The 15,750-nt window shown below is 42.0% G+C and overlaps 1 protein-coding gene across 7 annotated transcripts in view; it reads left to right on the top strand.

The window, feature by feature from the left end:
* Positions 1 to 15,750, top strand: part of KCNMA1 (potassium calcium-activated channel subfamily M alpha 1) — a 726,630-nt gene that overhangs the window by 581,731 nt on the left and 129,149 nt on the right. For all 7 annotated transcript variants that reach the window (XM_042961232.1, XM_042961231.1, XM_042961233.1 and 4 more), the window contains exons 17-18: positions 7,886 to 7,972; positions 14,170 to 14,246. In XM_042961232.1, coding sequence (XP_042817166.1) covers positions 7,886 to 7,972; positions 14,170 to 14,246 — 164 coding nt within the window. The remainder of the gene's footprint in view (positions 1 to 7,885; positions 7,973 to 14,169; positions 14,247 to 15,750) is intronic.

The following is a 15,750-nucleotide window of genomic DNA, read 5'->3' as shown; positions in this document are numbered from 1 at the left end:
CATTTTGGTCACAAGGAGGGAGAGAAAAAGCCTGTTAATGGTTCAGTGTGAATCTGCTGTCACTATTCTAAGAAAAATAACTAACAGCTATCCCTGAAGACAAAAATCTTTTCTTTGATGGACCCTCCAATTAACTCACCAATCTGAGATGTTTTCAACAAAGCCATATTTATAGATACAGATTTTTAGTTTTTTTTTTTCTTTCAGAAAAGAGTGAAAAGAACTTGTTTGGGTTTGTTTTGGCTTTCTGTGTGCAGTTACCAACTTTAATCCTCACATGTGGCTTGGTCTCAGTGTGGAAGCACATTGGTTCTTGTGGAAAAAGGTGTGTTTGAGGGAATGTGGATCACGCCTCTGAGAAAACACTGAACTTACCAAACACAATATCCATGTTAAAAAGGATTGAGTTTCTAACCCTTCCTGAGATAAGGATTTTGTTTTTCATCTAAGAATTTCCCATTTCCTCCCCTCCCCCATCCTCCAAGCGGCTGGGTGTGAAAATTTGGAGAACCCAGCTTCTTCTCTCCACTCCTTTGCCTCCAGCCTGTGTTGAACTACCTCCTCTGTTGTTTTACCCCATGATGCTGTTTCCATGCTCTGCTGAAAAACCTTGTTTTCACATGCATCCTTCAAATAATTTGAAACAAAGGTTTTCTTCCTTCTCTCCTTCTGGTGTCAGTCAACTTATTATCAAATTGTTTGATTTTAAATTCTTTTTCTTGTCGTTTTGCAGAAGCCGAAAGCGGTATGCGCTCTTCGTTAACCTTCCTCCCAACCCCCACCCTCTATCTTCACTGCTCACCACAGGACTAACCATCTGCCAAGAATTCAGGAAGATAGAGATTATATATATGTATACACATACATATAATCTCATTCCCTTGTCTAGTATATATATGTATATATATGTATTTATATATATATATGTATATTTATATTTAAACCCCTCTCCAACTAGAGCACATAAAAATTGGAAATAGCATATTGCTTTTCTTGTTTAGTTTGTTGATTCTTTTGGATGACGCACTAACTTCTTTGCAGGAAACCTAACAAACCAACAGGTACAATCCCTGTTTTCAGTCATGGCACCAGTGATGGGAACAAGTGTTATTGATGTTGAGAAGGAGGACGCTTCTCTCCAGCCCCTGGTGTCTGTTTCTGTCCTGTCCTGATGTGTCTTGGTGCCCACCAGACTCTGGTGCCATTTGTCTGCATACCACATCCACATTCCCAGTGACTTCCTCCTCCCCACGTCCCGTTTCAAGTTTGTAGAGCAGGATCCGTGTCCTTTTATCCACAAAACAGAGACCAAGCTCTTATACTCAACTTTTTTTTCCCCTTACACTTGTTTTGATGATACCATTTTGCATATTTTATTTCTTCGACAGTACTCGATACACAGAACACTGCTACTAAATTGCCAGATTATCACATTCAACTCAGTGAATGAGTACTGCTTAAGGAGATGAACTCATGGCTTTATTTTTTCCCTAGCGTGTTTGGGCATATTTCTTCATGTGAAGTATCTCAGTTTTCACCATGTGACATCACCCCGTTTTGCTGCTGTTTTCTGTTGCATGAAGCATGACCAAATCCTCATCGATAGCATTTTTTTTTAACTTTTCCAGTTACTGTTTCCAGCGTAGTTTTTGATAATGTGTTCTCTAAAACAGTATTGTTGAAAACATACTATTGAGATGCCCATGTGTTCATTTATTCAAGAGTTGTTTTTCTCCGTGGTTGGAATCACTGTCACATGTTCATGTTTGTAATTGTGTGTGTGTGTGTGTGTGTGTGTGTGTGTGTGTGTGTGTGTGTGGTGGGGGATATCCGTCTGGAACTCTTTCCAAAGTCAGATTCTTCTGTGGTTTTTGGTGTTGATGTGTGACCATGAGGTGGCTTCCTGTCAGTTTGGTATTGTTGTTATGATCCAACTGCAAGAAGTTACTGCAGCACTTTGCATCTTCAAAGGTCCACAGTGGCTGCACCTCTGCTGTTGGCTTTTGGCCTTTGAGTCCTTTTATCTTGTGGTGGAGGCATGTTGTGACATAGCATGACTTGTTGTAAAGGGTACCAGAAAGTGACACAGCTTGCTCCCAGAGCCAAATAGCCACCATTGGCCTTCCCAAATGAATGATGTCTTCCCCATCCCATATGGCTACTGTTTTCCTTATGTGCAAAGTATATCTTTAAGTGCCATTTCCAAAATCATTGTGATGGGTTTGGGCTAATCAATCCCTTGCCCGTATCATTGGCGGACCACAACGGCAGCCATTTGAGTCTGACCAACTGGGAGCAATCTTTATTATGCTGTCTCTGTGTGGGTGAACTGGGCTCAAGTATATGGAAGCATGGAATACACACTGTGTCTCCTCTGTATATTCTATAAGTGAAAGTGTGTGTGTCTAGTTGTGTGGGACTCCAGCAACATCTATTTGAAAGCCCAGAAGAAATGAAAAATTCCAGAAAAGCAAGAAGATTTGAGATTTGGGGTTTCTGTAGGCTGTGCCCTAACACAGCCCGTAAACTGCAGGGCAATTGTACTTTTGAAAGGAGAAACAATTAGTTCAAACAAAGTGCCAACCAATAGCAATCATATATGACCATGGATGGTCAAAGAGGCCACCTACCAGTGGCCTGATTCATCTGGGCACAGCATGAACTGAAGTCTTAGATGGTTCTGATTCCCTTGCTGTAGTTAATGAAGTCCCATTAGCTTGCTAGACACAGATATAATTATCATGTTGTCAAGTACAAACTATATTCTCATGTGAGTGATAATTTTGTAATTGCTCAGGGAATGGTACATTACATCTACCAAAAACTGAGGGGTGGGGTGGAGAAATACAGACCTATCATATTTATCCACAATGGATGAAAGATTCCTTTAAAAAATAGGGTTCAGTTGAGCTATTCATCATTGGTTGTCTCCAAAAACAGCAAACAAGTAAAGTTGATGATGATTGAAGAAGGAATAAGTAGATGTTTCCTAGTTGTTATCCCTAAGTGGTGGAGAAAAAGAATAAATCATGTTGCCTCATCAAGCCCCGATTCTCCAACCTGACTGAAGTTCAGCAAGACCTACACAATGAAATGCATTGTAGCTTGAGCCCTGGAGTTCCCCTTCCGGAGGAATCTGGGAGGAATATTTCTCTGTTGAACCAAGCCCTGCTAGCCAGTTCCGTGTTTTTGCATTTTAGTTGAGAAACACATATTTTGGTTCTAAGTGAGTGGTGTTTTCAATGTTGAAATTAATTGCTCCCATGCCTCAAGTGGCTAGCTGTTTATATATTTGTACATGTACATTTTTGTACTTAGTGCATCTGGGAGATTGTTCGCTTATTTGCCAACCCCCTAGAAAAGGTGTGGTCACTCCTTTGGTAGGGCTGACTAATAAGAATCACATCTTGGTCTTTGAAAGAACAGCTATGGCTACCTTTATCCTTCTAGGAGAGGGAAAGGAACACTTTTTGAACTGAGACCAATGGTTTATATTTTTCATTCATTCCACCAGTAGTTGAAAAGTATCTATTGCATACAGGGCTTTAAGCTGGCTACTATGAGAAACTTATTTACAAAAGCATATAAAACATGATCATGCTTTTCACCCCTTTATTCAACTATGGGTTTCCCACAGAAAATATATATTTGTTTCACATGTTGGAAAGGAGCCAAAGAATTGGTCTAGATACAAAACTAGTCTGAGGGCAAAAGAAAAAGAGAGCGAGCAAGAATCCTCGGGGGAGGAGCTACATAAGCCCTTTGCCTCCAGCTGCCACTGAATGTTTTCTGTTGAAATCCGCAAGGTCATAGAAGAAAGAGGGTAATTTATAGGTTCCTTGAAATGAGGGAAAGTCCACCCTTGCCAAGAAGATATCCCTATTGGAATTCTGCTAATTGATATATAGACTTTTTCTTAGAGATTTTCTTGATTCTTCACATGACACATTTTGAAGTTTATCTCTGATAAGCTAGTGAATTAGACAGAATTGGAACCAGAGACTGATTTAACGTGATGCATGGGGAGGGAGACTTCTGGCAGGTCATTAGAACAAAACAAACTTAATGTTGGCTATTCTTTTAAGAGATCAAAGACCTTTGGAAAGATTTACATATTCCCAGTAGGAGGTCAATAACATATTCTGAGGGTAGTAGGCACTTTCCTGGGAAAAAAAAATTACTTCTGTCTAGGATACTTATCTTTTTATATTTTCAAAAAGAGGAGGATTAACATTTTATTTAAATTTTCTAGATATGGAATGTGGATAGAAGACTTAATGTCTACTATATTAAAGAGAGTAACGTATTTCCTCAAAGAGTCTTTGAAACGTTGAACTCTTACATAGGGAGTATTACAAGCAGTGGCCCCCTGGAATAAGGGACACAAGCTTCTCTATCAAAACCTTAAATGTATGAGTGGAATCCAACACAATGAACATTCATATGTATCTAGATTTCTTTCCTTCGTTATTCTCAAGATCTAGGCTCATTCTTTCAATTCCCACCCAGAGGGCTTCCTTAGCCTGATCTGGATAGCTGCAAAGGTAAGCATACAGCCTCACACATGATTTAGAGAGTTGATTCAAAGCCTCTTATTCACGTCCAGAAGAAAACACACAGTCAGTGATGTCCTTGGAACTACACAAGGTTTGAGGAACAGAGAGATACTCCACTCTGCAACCAAAAGTCACTCCAAATTAGTCTGTCACCAGATGTTGTATGGGGATATAATGTTTTGGATCCTGCAGTCAGTTAAAAAGGTCTTTCAAATGCTATTAGGGTGCCTCCTGGTAGCTTATTAGCACCAAGGACAAAATGGAGAGCTGAGACAATGTGAGAGATTATTTGCTGTTCCTTTAGTTGTTTTAATAGCCTTGCTTACTATTAATAGTGACCTTGCGTTCAGGATCTACCCTGTGGCAGTCACTCAGCACATAGTATATACTTTAATTCTCTTAGTGACACTGTAAGCTACAGATTATTCACTCCATTTCATAGATGAGGAGAGTGAGGCTTAGTGGCGCCCAGGGTCTGAACTCACAGGCCCGACACATGTGCCTGCTTGCTTAACCAGCATCGGCGCTGAAACAGATTTGAACACAAATCTGCTTTACATCAGTGCCCCAGATCTTTCTTCTCTGCCACGCTAATTTGACTAAAGCAGCCTTGAAAGCTGTAATAAATGATCTCAACCCACAGTGTCTGGAATGACAATCCCAAATTCTCATTGTACGCCAATTCTTGTTCACTGTTGATAAAGAACAGAGGAAATGAGAAGAAACTTTTCATTGATAGGAACCTTGCTATCACTGTCGTCCCACCATGACACAGTGGGCTTGATCACTGGAGTGCAATTAATGAAGCACATAATGTAAAAAAGAGTTCTGTGCAAAGCATGTTGTGCACATAGGTGTCACCAAGACATTGATGAGTGTCAAATTTCCGCTTTTGAATTGTATCATTGAAATCATGATAGGATTTTTTTTCCTCAGAAGCTTTTTTTACACTCTTATATAAATACATATCAAAATGTAGATTTTTCCAACTTTAAGGAATTAGCTTCTTTTTTAAAGTTTATTTATTTTGATAGAGAGAAAGGGGGGGCAGGGAGGGGCAGAGAGACAAGGAGAGAGAGAGAATCTCAAGCAGACTTTGCACTGTCAGCTCAGAGCCTGATGTGGGGCTCAGACTCACAAACCATGAGATCATGACCTGAGCCAAAATCGAGAGTCAGCTGCTTAACTGACTGAGCCACCCAGGTTTCCTGAAATTAGCTTCTTTAGTCACTAGAAGTACCTAGAATTTTTCATGTATGTCCTTATGCATTATTCTGGAATGTACAGTTCTTCACTCTGTAACTTTATCTCTTTATGAACAGGATATTTTGATAAGGAGCCCTGTGTTCCATTCCATTAGACCAGCTAAAGAGAATCTGATAATTCCATTAAAGATGAAATATACTTTTGTCTTTTTTGCAATAATAAATAATACGAGTAACAATAAACCAATATGCAGTGAGCCTTCTGTGCATTATCTTGCTTAATCCTCTGAAGAAAGACTATCATTATCATCATGCCCATCTTGTAGGTGAGGATATGAGTCTGAGGGAGATTTAGTAACTTGCCCAAAGTCAGACAGCTACTAAATGGTTGATGCTGGAATTTGGGCCCAATTTCTGATTGATTGCAGAGCCAGGGCATACGAGAACTGCCTTGTAGCAAAGGGGTCAGAAAGTGTGCAGAATCCAGAATTCTGCCCTTCTAAGACATCACATTTAATTGGCTTTGAAAAAGGAATCCATCTAAACTGTATAAGCTCTGACCCTTTCCCCCTGATGATCATGAGAAGTCAGAGAGCTGTTGAACCCATGTAAAGAATTGGCAGAGGGGTAATTAGGAGGTGCCTGTACAGTGCCACTGTCCATTGCAAGCTGTTGCTGTTAGTGTGGCCTGCTGCTTCCTGATTTGTGAAGAATGTCATTGTTTCCTGTAGTTCTAGGACAGAACAGTCCAATCATCCTGGTCTCTTGCTATTATTCAGTGTTAATGACAGTGATGACACAGGATTGGTTTCCTTCTGTCAGGTCTCGTTATGGGTAATAGTGGATGTTCTTGTGACCACAAACAATTATTTTGCAATCATGATCCACTCTGGGTCCTCCCAACACAACGAAAGTTCACCTGGTCCTTCCCGTATTGCTACAGACACATCACCCTGTTGTCCACAGCGCCTTTCTGGAATTGTTTTGCCAGCAGTAAAAAATTTCCATATTAATTACCATCCTCCATTTTGGTTATTTTAGACAGTTGAGGACTTCCTTTAGCTGGATTCCAAACATCTTTTACCTTAAAGCCAGCTTTTCAGATCAGAGAATACCTCTGTTGTATCTATTGCTACATTCAGAGGGTCTAAATTCTGTGTCCATTAAGCCCAAAGCCTCATCTTAGTCTGTTTGTAATACATTTCTGTAATCTGCTCTTGATCAGGAGAAAATTTAACTTGTTTGTTTCACCCATTTATTAGATTGGGATGCATGTATCTCTTTTGTCAGTCCAAACACAACTTGGTCAGCTAATCTATTTATAACACTTTGAAATAGGACAGTGTATATTTAAGTGTATACTTCCCTGCAAGGGGAAGTTTTTTTTAAGGCATAATTTGCATGTTGTTTTCTAATTACAATTTGCCCCAATCAGGATGTACTAGACACACACTTTATTCAAACACTCCCATGCATTCTGGTAAAAGCAGACTGGAATCATTTCCAACTGCTGGCATTTTTCTTTTTCCCCATTCAGGTAGATCCAATTCTTTCTACATAAGGCTGCACGTGGAATCCACTTCCATGTCTTTACCGATGTCGTGCAGATGTTATGTTTGCTTCTGCATTGGTTACAGGTGTCGTGTACCATTCCTTGCAGTAATACATGTATATATGTGTGTTTCTGGATGCATATAGGGGTCCCATTAATGCTCTGTCATGTAATGGAAAATTGGTGTAGCAATAGGTTTAATAGACCAATCACATTCAATGTTGACCATCAACAGAAGTTTCCAAGGGGCAACATTATTAGGAACTTTGCTTCAGATGAGAAGCCCATGATGGCAACCACATTATACACGCCCAGCCCTAAAACCTAGATGTGCTTTGATTTCTGCAACTGGGAGTATGCCAGCCTGGGAATTGAGAATCAGAGCTTTATGATGGCATTATCCAATTAAATGTTTGGGACTCTGGACATCAGGCTCTAGACAACATCTTTGGGAAAATCATTAGACTAGTGGGCCCCCTATAAAATTAACAGTGCAGTGTAGCCTTCAAGGTTTTATTCAGAACATGAACTCACAACTGTATCTTCTTTGTTTGTTTTTGTTCACTGAGCAGTATATTAATTAATCCTGGAAACCATCTTAAGATCCAAGAAGGTACTTTAGGATTTTTCATCGCAAGTGATGCCAAAGAAGTTAAAAGGTAAGAGTTTATATTCATCTGTCTTCCTTTCTGGTCCAGCCACATATGTCTTGATCCACCACAATGGGCATAATTTCAGTATGTATAGGGCCCTAACCGCTAAACTTCTTAACATGTCTGTGGGTATCAATGGTGCTTCGTCTTAAGAAAAGGAGACTGTGCTTTCAAATGCTTCCATGAGCTCCTCTTCACATCATTGATTCCACATCTTTCAACTGGAATAATAACATTTTAGAACTAGGAGGGTCTTGTTAACCGTTCCTTCATTTTCCAAGGGAGGAAAGTGAGTCCCAGAGAGCTGAAGTGATTGTTCGAGATCATCCAGATTCTTGATGACCCAGAACAACATAACACAGGACAACTGGTTCCTTGTCTAGTACCCTTTACCTAGTATCATCCAGGAAAATTTACTTGAGATTTATCAGCTTTCCACTTTAAGTGCCGAATGGAATCTCAAAAGGTTTGGATTAATTTCAGATGAAATACTAAACTGGCTGTATTTCTGTTTGTGGGCTACTAGGTAAGTAGGCAAGGTTGTCAGGTTCAATTCTTAGGCCTCTGTAGGTACAGCCCACGATTTTATTGACCTCGGTGTTTTACGACACTTTTATCAGTATCCTTAAACCTGTTTAAACAGCTGGGAATCATAGGGCTCTTTGGAGAACACCATGGAATATCATTATATTTGCTTCTATCCTTGATCTATGAAAAATTTATGAGCAGAAGATGTGACTCGAATGGCCAGACAGGTCACTCACTCTAACAATAATGTTACACAAACTATTTAAAATAGATTATTACTTGTGAAGGTCTGTAATTATTTATGTAAGCCTATTGTTTTCATTTAATGAGCTTCCACTCAAAGCCAGGCCTGTGTTAGGTATTCTACATTCTTAATTGTTAGTCCTCAAAATAACTTCGTAAGGTAAGTCTTCTAAAACCCTCAGGGCTTTGGTCTCCTCATTGGTCAAGTTGAGATAAATGATTTATCCGAGGTTATAAAGCACAGAAGCAAGGGGCAGTGCCCAGATGGGAAGTGGTCTTTCCTTTTCCAAAACCCACACTTTCTACCAAATTTAATGAAACTAGCAAATTCTTATGTAGAGTTTAATATGTGCCAGCACTGTTCTATGGACCAGGGACCCCAAGTATTGATGAACTCATTTCATCCTCTCACCAACCTTATGAGATAGGTATCATTACTATTTCCATTTTACACATGAGGAAACTGGGGGGCTGATTGGGTAACCAATACCCAAAGCCCTACTGCTTGTGGGTAGTAAGGCCAGTATGTCCAGTGCCAGAGCTTATGATGTTAATTATTCGTCATGATGTGATCCTGGCATGCCGAGCACAGAACTATATTTGATAACTGATGTCTATTACTTTCTGCCTCTTCACCCACTCCTACAGTCTAGCCATACTATTTATGAAAGATTTTAGGAGGAAAAATGGGATGGGGAAGCAAAAAAACAAAAACAAAAATTCTTTAAACTGAGCTCTCTAATGGCTTAAATTTACGTCTACAAGTTGGGAAAGAATTGCCATTATTCAGATGGGGACAGGAAAACCTCATCCAGTTCATGGATCCTGACTGTTCTTCAGGAGTACCTCAAGAACTGGGTTCACCTGAGAGAGGAGAGGGGGCTGGTGAACAGGACTGAAGTACCCCTGCCCACATCCCCCCGGAAGAGAAGGCTGTGCTCACATCCAGAATGTGAGACACAGAAGCAGCATCTCAACACCACGTATGGGGAGTGGGGGGCTGGGGAGCACAGCGGCACCATAGATCACGTGTACCTCCCAGATAGCAAATATAACGTGAAGCTCCCATTTGTGTAATTCTATTTCCTATTGCATCTCTTGCTAATGAATGTCACAAATACCAGGCAGTCCAAAAAACAAATTACCTCCTATATTAGGGAGTGCAATATGTCTCATTTCAGTGCTTTATGGTGTTCACAAATACATGCTGACACAATCAGCAACAACAGCAGCCTGTAATTTTCCGTGGTGTGTGATGTGTCGGAGCAAATGCTGTCAGTTAGGGGACTTCAAACAGATGAAGACGGCAGAAAACCACAGAAAGGGCCTTGGAGATTTGAATGAAACTAAACAAGTTTTGTAAAAATGGAAAAGTTGATTATGACGATCTAGTATTGAGTATGCACCCTCTCCTACAAAAAAGCCACAAAAGAAGTTAATGGATTTTTAGCTCACAGAAACTTTCAGATGCAGTGTTTTAGGAACAGAGCAGTGAAACCACCATTCCAGCCTTAGGCCACTTTGGGATGGGCATTCAGTCACTTGTCCACTGCTCCTTGCCACTGAGTATTTTCCTTTTTAAATAATGTTGGCACATAGTCTTTGATGTCAGGGTCACAAAATGGTGCCTCGTTGACTCGGTGTGGCTTGCAGACAGGCTTCATTTGATTCATAATTTTAACAAATGAATTATTTGCCAAGCAGAAGACACCATCATCCTTATTTAAAAATCCTTATTTCTGGTTTCCCCTGAAAAACTTGCAGATCTGGCATTACTTGGCTGCATTCTCATACTCATTCATGCATCAAAGGTCACTCACTTTCTAGAACACTCTGTACCAGGTGCCAGGGAAGCAGTGGTGAACAATGAAGTCCTTGCTCTCATGGACTCATGTTCTAGGGAGGAGAGAATTACAGTTTTGTTTATTCATGGTACATTAATCAAAGAACTAGTGCAGCCAGGTCACTGATTTAGATTGTGCGCAAGTGGAGGCTGCTTGGAAGGAGTGACATTTGAGCAGAGGTGGAGGTGATGGGAAAGAGTCCATCATACGGAGATGGGAAAGGAAGAGGAGACAAAGTAGGGACAGTTTTGTTGTGTGTAGGGAGCTGAGGGAAGGAAAGTGTGTCTGAAGGAGTAGTATGGGGAGATGAGGTAAGAGAAAAAGGCAGGGCTGGCTCCCATAGGACTTGATATGTATGGGTCAGGTTGTTATAAAATGGAGTCACTGATGGCTTTAAGCTGGGAGTGATGTAGTCTGATTTACATCATTGAAAGGTCTTTCCTCTCCATTATAGAGAATGGGATGTGGGGTAACAGGAGTGGGAGGCCCAACAGATGGAGATACTGCATAGTGTAGGTGAAGATAAGCTTGGGTAAAACTGGTGAGTGGAGGTACAGAGAAGGGAGACCAGTTCAGAATATATTTTAGAGAGTCTATATATAGGACCCGCTGGTAAACTGCATACAAGAAATGAGGGGAAAAAGAGGAATCAAGAATGGAGCCTAGATTTGGAGCCTATGAAATTGGGTGGGTGCTGGCTTCCCACTTTACTGAGACTGGATTTAGCTGGAAGAGGAGCAAGTTTGGGATGTAGGAAATTAAGAATTCTATTTGGCTATGTTAAGTAGACAGTCAGCTCTAAGATTCTGGAGTTTGGGGGGAAGATGAAAGCTGGAGGTGTCATTTTGGGTGCTATATCAGGGAGGGTCCTGGCCAGAAACAGGTGACACACCTAAATGAGAAAAGGGAGGAGAGTTTTATGAAGGGAACATAAAAAGTTGTGGGCAGAGGGTTAAGGAGAACCAATAAGGGATGCAAAAGCACCCTGGAGCTGGCAGCAGAGTGGAGCCACTCTCAGCCCTAGATCTGCAGAATCAAGGGGAAGGAGAGTTCTCAGAACCTGGAGAGAGAGGCTGTAGTGTAGGAAAGGCCGCTTGGCAGGAGCTGAGTCCTCTGGAATATAGAGATGTGGCCACCACCATTTCATGGCCCTGCAGGGAGGAATTCCTCTCTTCCCATCCTCCAGTTTCCAGCTGGCTCCTCCCATTGGCTAAACACAACAGGAAAGCAGAGGACAAGGAGACCCTGAAGATCAGCCTTGCAGGGTGTGGATCCGGTCTTCTTGATGATGTGTGTGTCAAGGTCACCAACACAGGGCCACTTGGGGAAGGGGTGGATGAGCAGGAGAGGAAGTGGGGAGGAGAGCAGAGAAGGTTGAGGTGGAAGGAGGGGATATGGAATAGATCCTGAGGTGTGTTAAGAAGCCCCTGGCATCCGTGGCCATGGATTTGAAGTGAGATTAGTCAACACAGTTGTGTTTCCGTTCCTCAGTTCAGCTGCTCAGGTGCAGGTGTGCAGTAGGGTGTGTGCTTTGCCAGGTGAGTGTGAGAGAGGCAGAGGTGAGTGGAGAAGACAGTGGTGCTCTCAAAGAAGTTCCACTTGGCAAAACTCAGCTGGAGCTTAGCTACGGTGCTCCCTCTGGTTGGGAGATATGTCTCCAGGTCACAGACCAGAGACCACCCCCCCCCCCCAACCTGGCCCCATCTCAGTCATTAGCTTTACCTGTTTGGCCCCCATGGGGCCACTTTCAGAATCCACTTTGAATTTGTGAAGTAATCAACTTTATCTTCTCAATAGTCCACTCAGGCTCAGCACGGTTTCATCATCTCAGCAATAGAGATGTGTTTAAGACCATGGACTTTAGGACTAGACTGTGTGGACTTGAATCCCGGCTCTGTGAGACCTTGGGAAGGTCACATAACCTCCCTGTGCTTAAGTTTCCTATACACTCTATAAAACAGAGATAATAATCATGACTCCTTCAAAGGATTGTTTAAGGATCAATTCATTGATACTTATAAATGCTTAGAATAGTGCTTGGCCTATAGCCTTGCCCTATAAATGTCTGTTATCATTGTTATCATTATTATTATGTATAGGGGCATCAGATAGGGAGAGAAAATGGCCAAAGGATGTGGACACAAAAAGGCTTCCTCCTTTCCTGTCATTGCCTTTTCAAGGCAGGTCACCATTGATTGGCTTCTTAGCCACATTGCCACTTGCAGGGCAAACAATCAGCTGCCTTTTTTCTTTTTCCTTTTTTCACAACATGGATGAAAACTGGCATTTAGGGAAATAGTGAGTGAGATGCTGGGGTGGAAAGAGCACTGGGCCTGGATTTAGAAGTTGACCAACCCCAGCACAGGATACCTTTGGGCAGGTCGTGACAACCTCCTCATTTTACAGATGAGGACACTGAGTCCTGGAGACTTCCAAGATCTCTTCCAGATCCCACATTGGTTTTCAGCTGGTGTCAATCACGTGTGCAAATCCTGTGAAAAACATGAAAAGGAACCTGGGAATTGAATCGCCAAGAATTGTGTTTCTTTCTGTATAGTCTTGGTCAAGGGAAGACCATGTTTATCCCTGCCATTCAATTTCACGTTGGGAGTGGTGAAACCAGGGATTTTGTTAGCTCCCATATCTGGAAGCTTGTAAGGCTGTTCCAGTGAATTTTGTCCCAGTAATCCCCCGTCCTGAAAAGATGTAGGCCTCCAGTGCTGTTCTTCTAGGTCCTATGCATTCTATACTTGAACGATCTTGGTTTGTCGCTTGTCTGGACACAACCAATGTGCTTTATAATCACAACTTGACACTTAAGTCAGATGAGGGGATTTTCTTATTGATTGCTGCCTCTGGGTATCCAGCCCTATAGTGCCTTCTGCCCACCCCATTCCAGTGCTCGGTTGAGCTATGCTTCACCGTGAGAAGCAAACCTCCATTTATTTTGTGTTCTTGGGGCCGAGAGTATGGGAGTTGATCGTTCTAGCTTGGGAGCAAAGTATGGGCTATGAAATGCCAGAAGAAATTTGACAGAGGACCCCCTTGACCCATCACTTTTGTATTTCCCCCTCCACCTTCCTCCTTAACCTCTCTCACTTTGAAAAGAAATATCCTTTCAGAGGGGCAAGGCTAATGATTTTATTTGACTGTGGAACTTTATCTTGGCTCCCCCTTCAATAAATATCTGACCAGACGGCAAGGGTTTCAGAGATACATTCCACTTCCCCACCAAGGGCCTGGGGCTGGTTGCCTACATGCTTTGATGAGCAGCCCTGAAGGCTGTGCTCAAAAAACGAAGGATGAGCAGGCAGATGCAGGGGGTCACCTCAGCAGCCATTCACCCCGTTCCTGTTCAAAGGAAGGTTTATTAAAAGAAGCACGAACTCCAATTGCAGAGTCCTGTGTTTGAAATAAGAGGTCTTGCAACAAACATTTCCGTCTGTAAAAGTCTAAACCTTTCAAAAGATGAAAGGAAATTAGTGCTGGCGTGTTTCATTAATTTGGCACCACGGTGGAGGAAATGTGGTATTCATTTCATTCGGGTGGATTATGAAATGTGTCAGTTTTTCCATTCTCTTTCTCCAGGGCATTTTTTTACTGCAAGGCCTGTCATGATGACATCACAGATCCCAAAAGAATAAAAAAATGTGGCTGCAAACGGCGTAAGTAGTGTTTCTTTCCCCCTTCCCTCCCTCTTTCCTTTTCCCCAAATTTGTTTCCCTTCTCCTTTTCCTAGTAAAGAAACACTAAACATCAAGAGGTTTCTTGGATATGTTTATGTTTCGCCCAGCAGTTTAAAGAGACATGGAATAAATACTTGTCCTCGCTTTATTAGAGCAAGGATGAAAAATCACCACCATCAACACCTTTGAGTGAACCTAGTGCCTAATCCCCACCTCTGGACCTTAAAGGGATGCCGAGGCGCTTGTGCCCACTTGAACATACTCAGTACAATATATGAGAAGGAGGACTGCTAAGACCATGGAAGAGGGAGTATTTTTTTGCATAGTGATTTCCACTGGATGGGGGGCCACCAAGTGTAAACATGGGGACTAGGGCTGAAAGGGAAACCGAGTCTGAGGACTGTGTCTCCCAAATGGGAGCTGCTGCAAGGTTTGATACCAAAGTCCAGAGTTTTCACTTGTGGTACCCTCCAGCTGGCTCAGGAAGAGAATTTGACCATGACCAATCAGCTTTGTTTGCCATTGCTCCAATAACCAACCTCAAACTCCATTGCTCCTTGGGGTAGACTAGATTGGTCTCCTTAGCTTCTGGCATATCCTGTCTCAAATCTCTTCCAAAGCAGCTTGCCAGTGTGACCTCTTGAGAAAGATATGGTAAGTCAGGAACGTTGGGTCGTGAGCTCTCCAGAAACCAGGACCTAAAGTGGATTTGCCTTGAGAAGGCCGTGCCTTTTGCAGTAATCATGTTGCATTGCCTAATAGAAATTGTTCATGGCCGTAAAGAAAACAATAATAATGATGCCTTCCTTCCTATGGTGATTTAATGTTTTCAGAGCTCCTTATTTATGATCATTATTTTCTTTGATCCTCACCATAACCCTGGGTAATTGTCAAGGGATGTTATTAATTCCATTTTACAAAAAGAGGAAACTAAGGCTCCAAGTTTAGTGGGAGGATGAGATTGCTAAGAGTCACACAGACCCAACAGACCAGGGCTCAGGCTCACACAAAAGCCTCTCGATGCTGTGTGCTCAGTGCCCTAATCACATCTGCAAGAGAGAAGGGCAAGACAATGACCTTGACTCTGATGAGTAGAAGCACAGTTATGAAAGATTGCCCCATAAAATACTTTTTTCACAAGCAGAAACCAGATAGAAGAGCACTATTCCTGGGATAGGCCAACCAAAGAGGGGGCTTTTTTTCACTACACTCCTAAAGGGGATACAGTAATGTAAACCAGTAAGATATAAATATCATTCTGCTGAAGCACGAAGACACTCGAGCTCTTAGGCAAATACCCATGGGAGCACTCTTGGTCGAGAGCAGATTCTGTAGAAATCCTCTGAGGCTGGTTCCCAAGTTTGGGGCAGTTGAGGCCCACTGTTTTGCTTTTTCCATGGCCCTGTTCCCCCTAGCTCTGACACCTTACTAAGATGAGTATTTATTGATGTCTCAGAAAAAGAGATCCAGACAAAAGTCTAGA

Source organism: Panthera tigris, chromosome D2, assembly GCF_018350195.1.
Source record: "Panthera tigris isolate Pti1 chromosome D2, P.tigris_Pti1_mat1.1, whole genome shotgun sequence".
In the NCBI taxonomy this organism is placed as follows: Eukaryota; Metazoa; Chordata; class Mammalia; order Carnivora; family Felidae; genus Panthera; species Panthera tigris.
The sequence above is the reverse complement of the archived record's forward strand: the minus strand, read 5'-3'. Positions and strand labels throughout refer to the sequence as shown.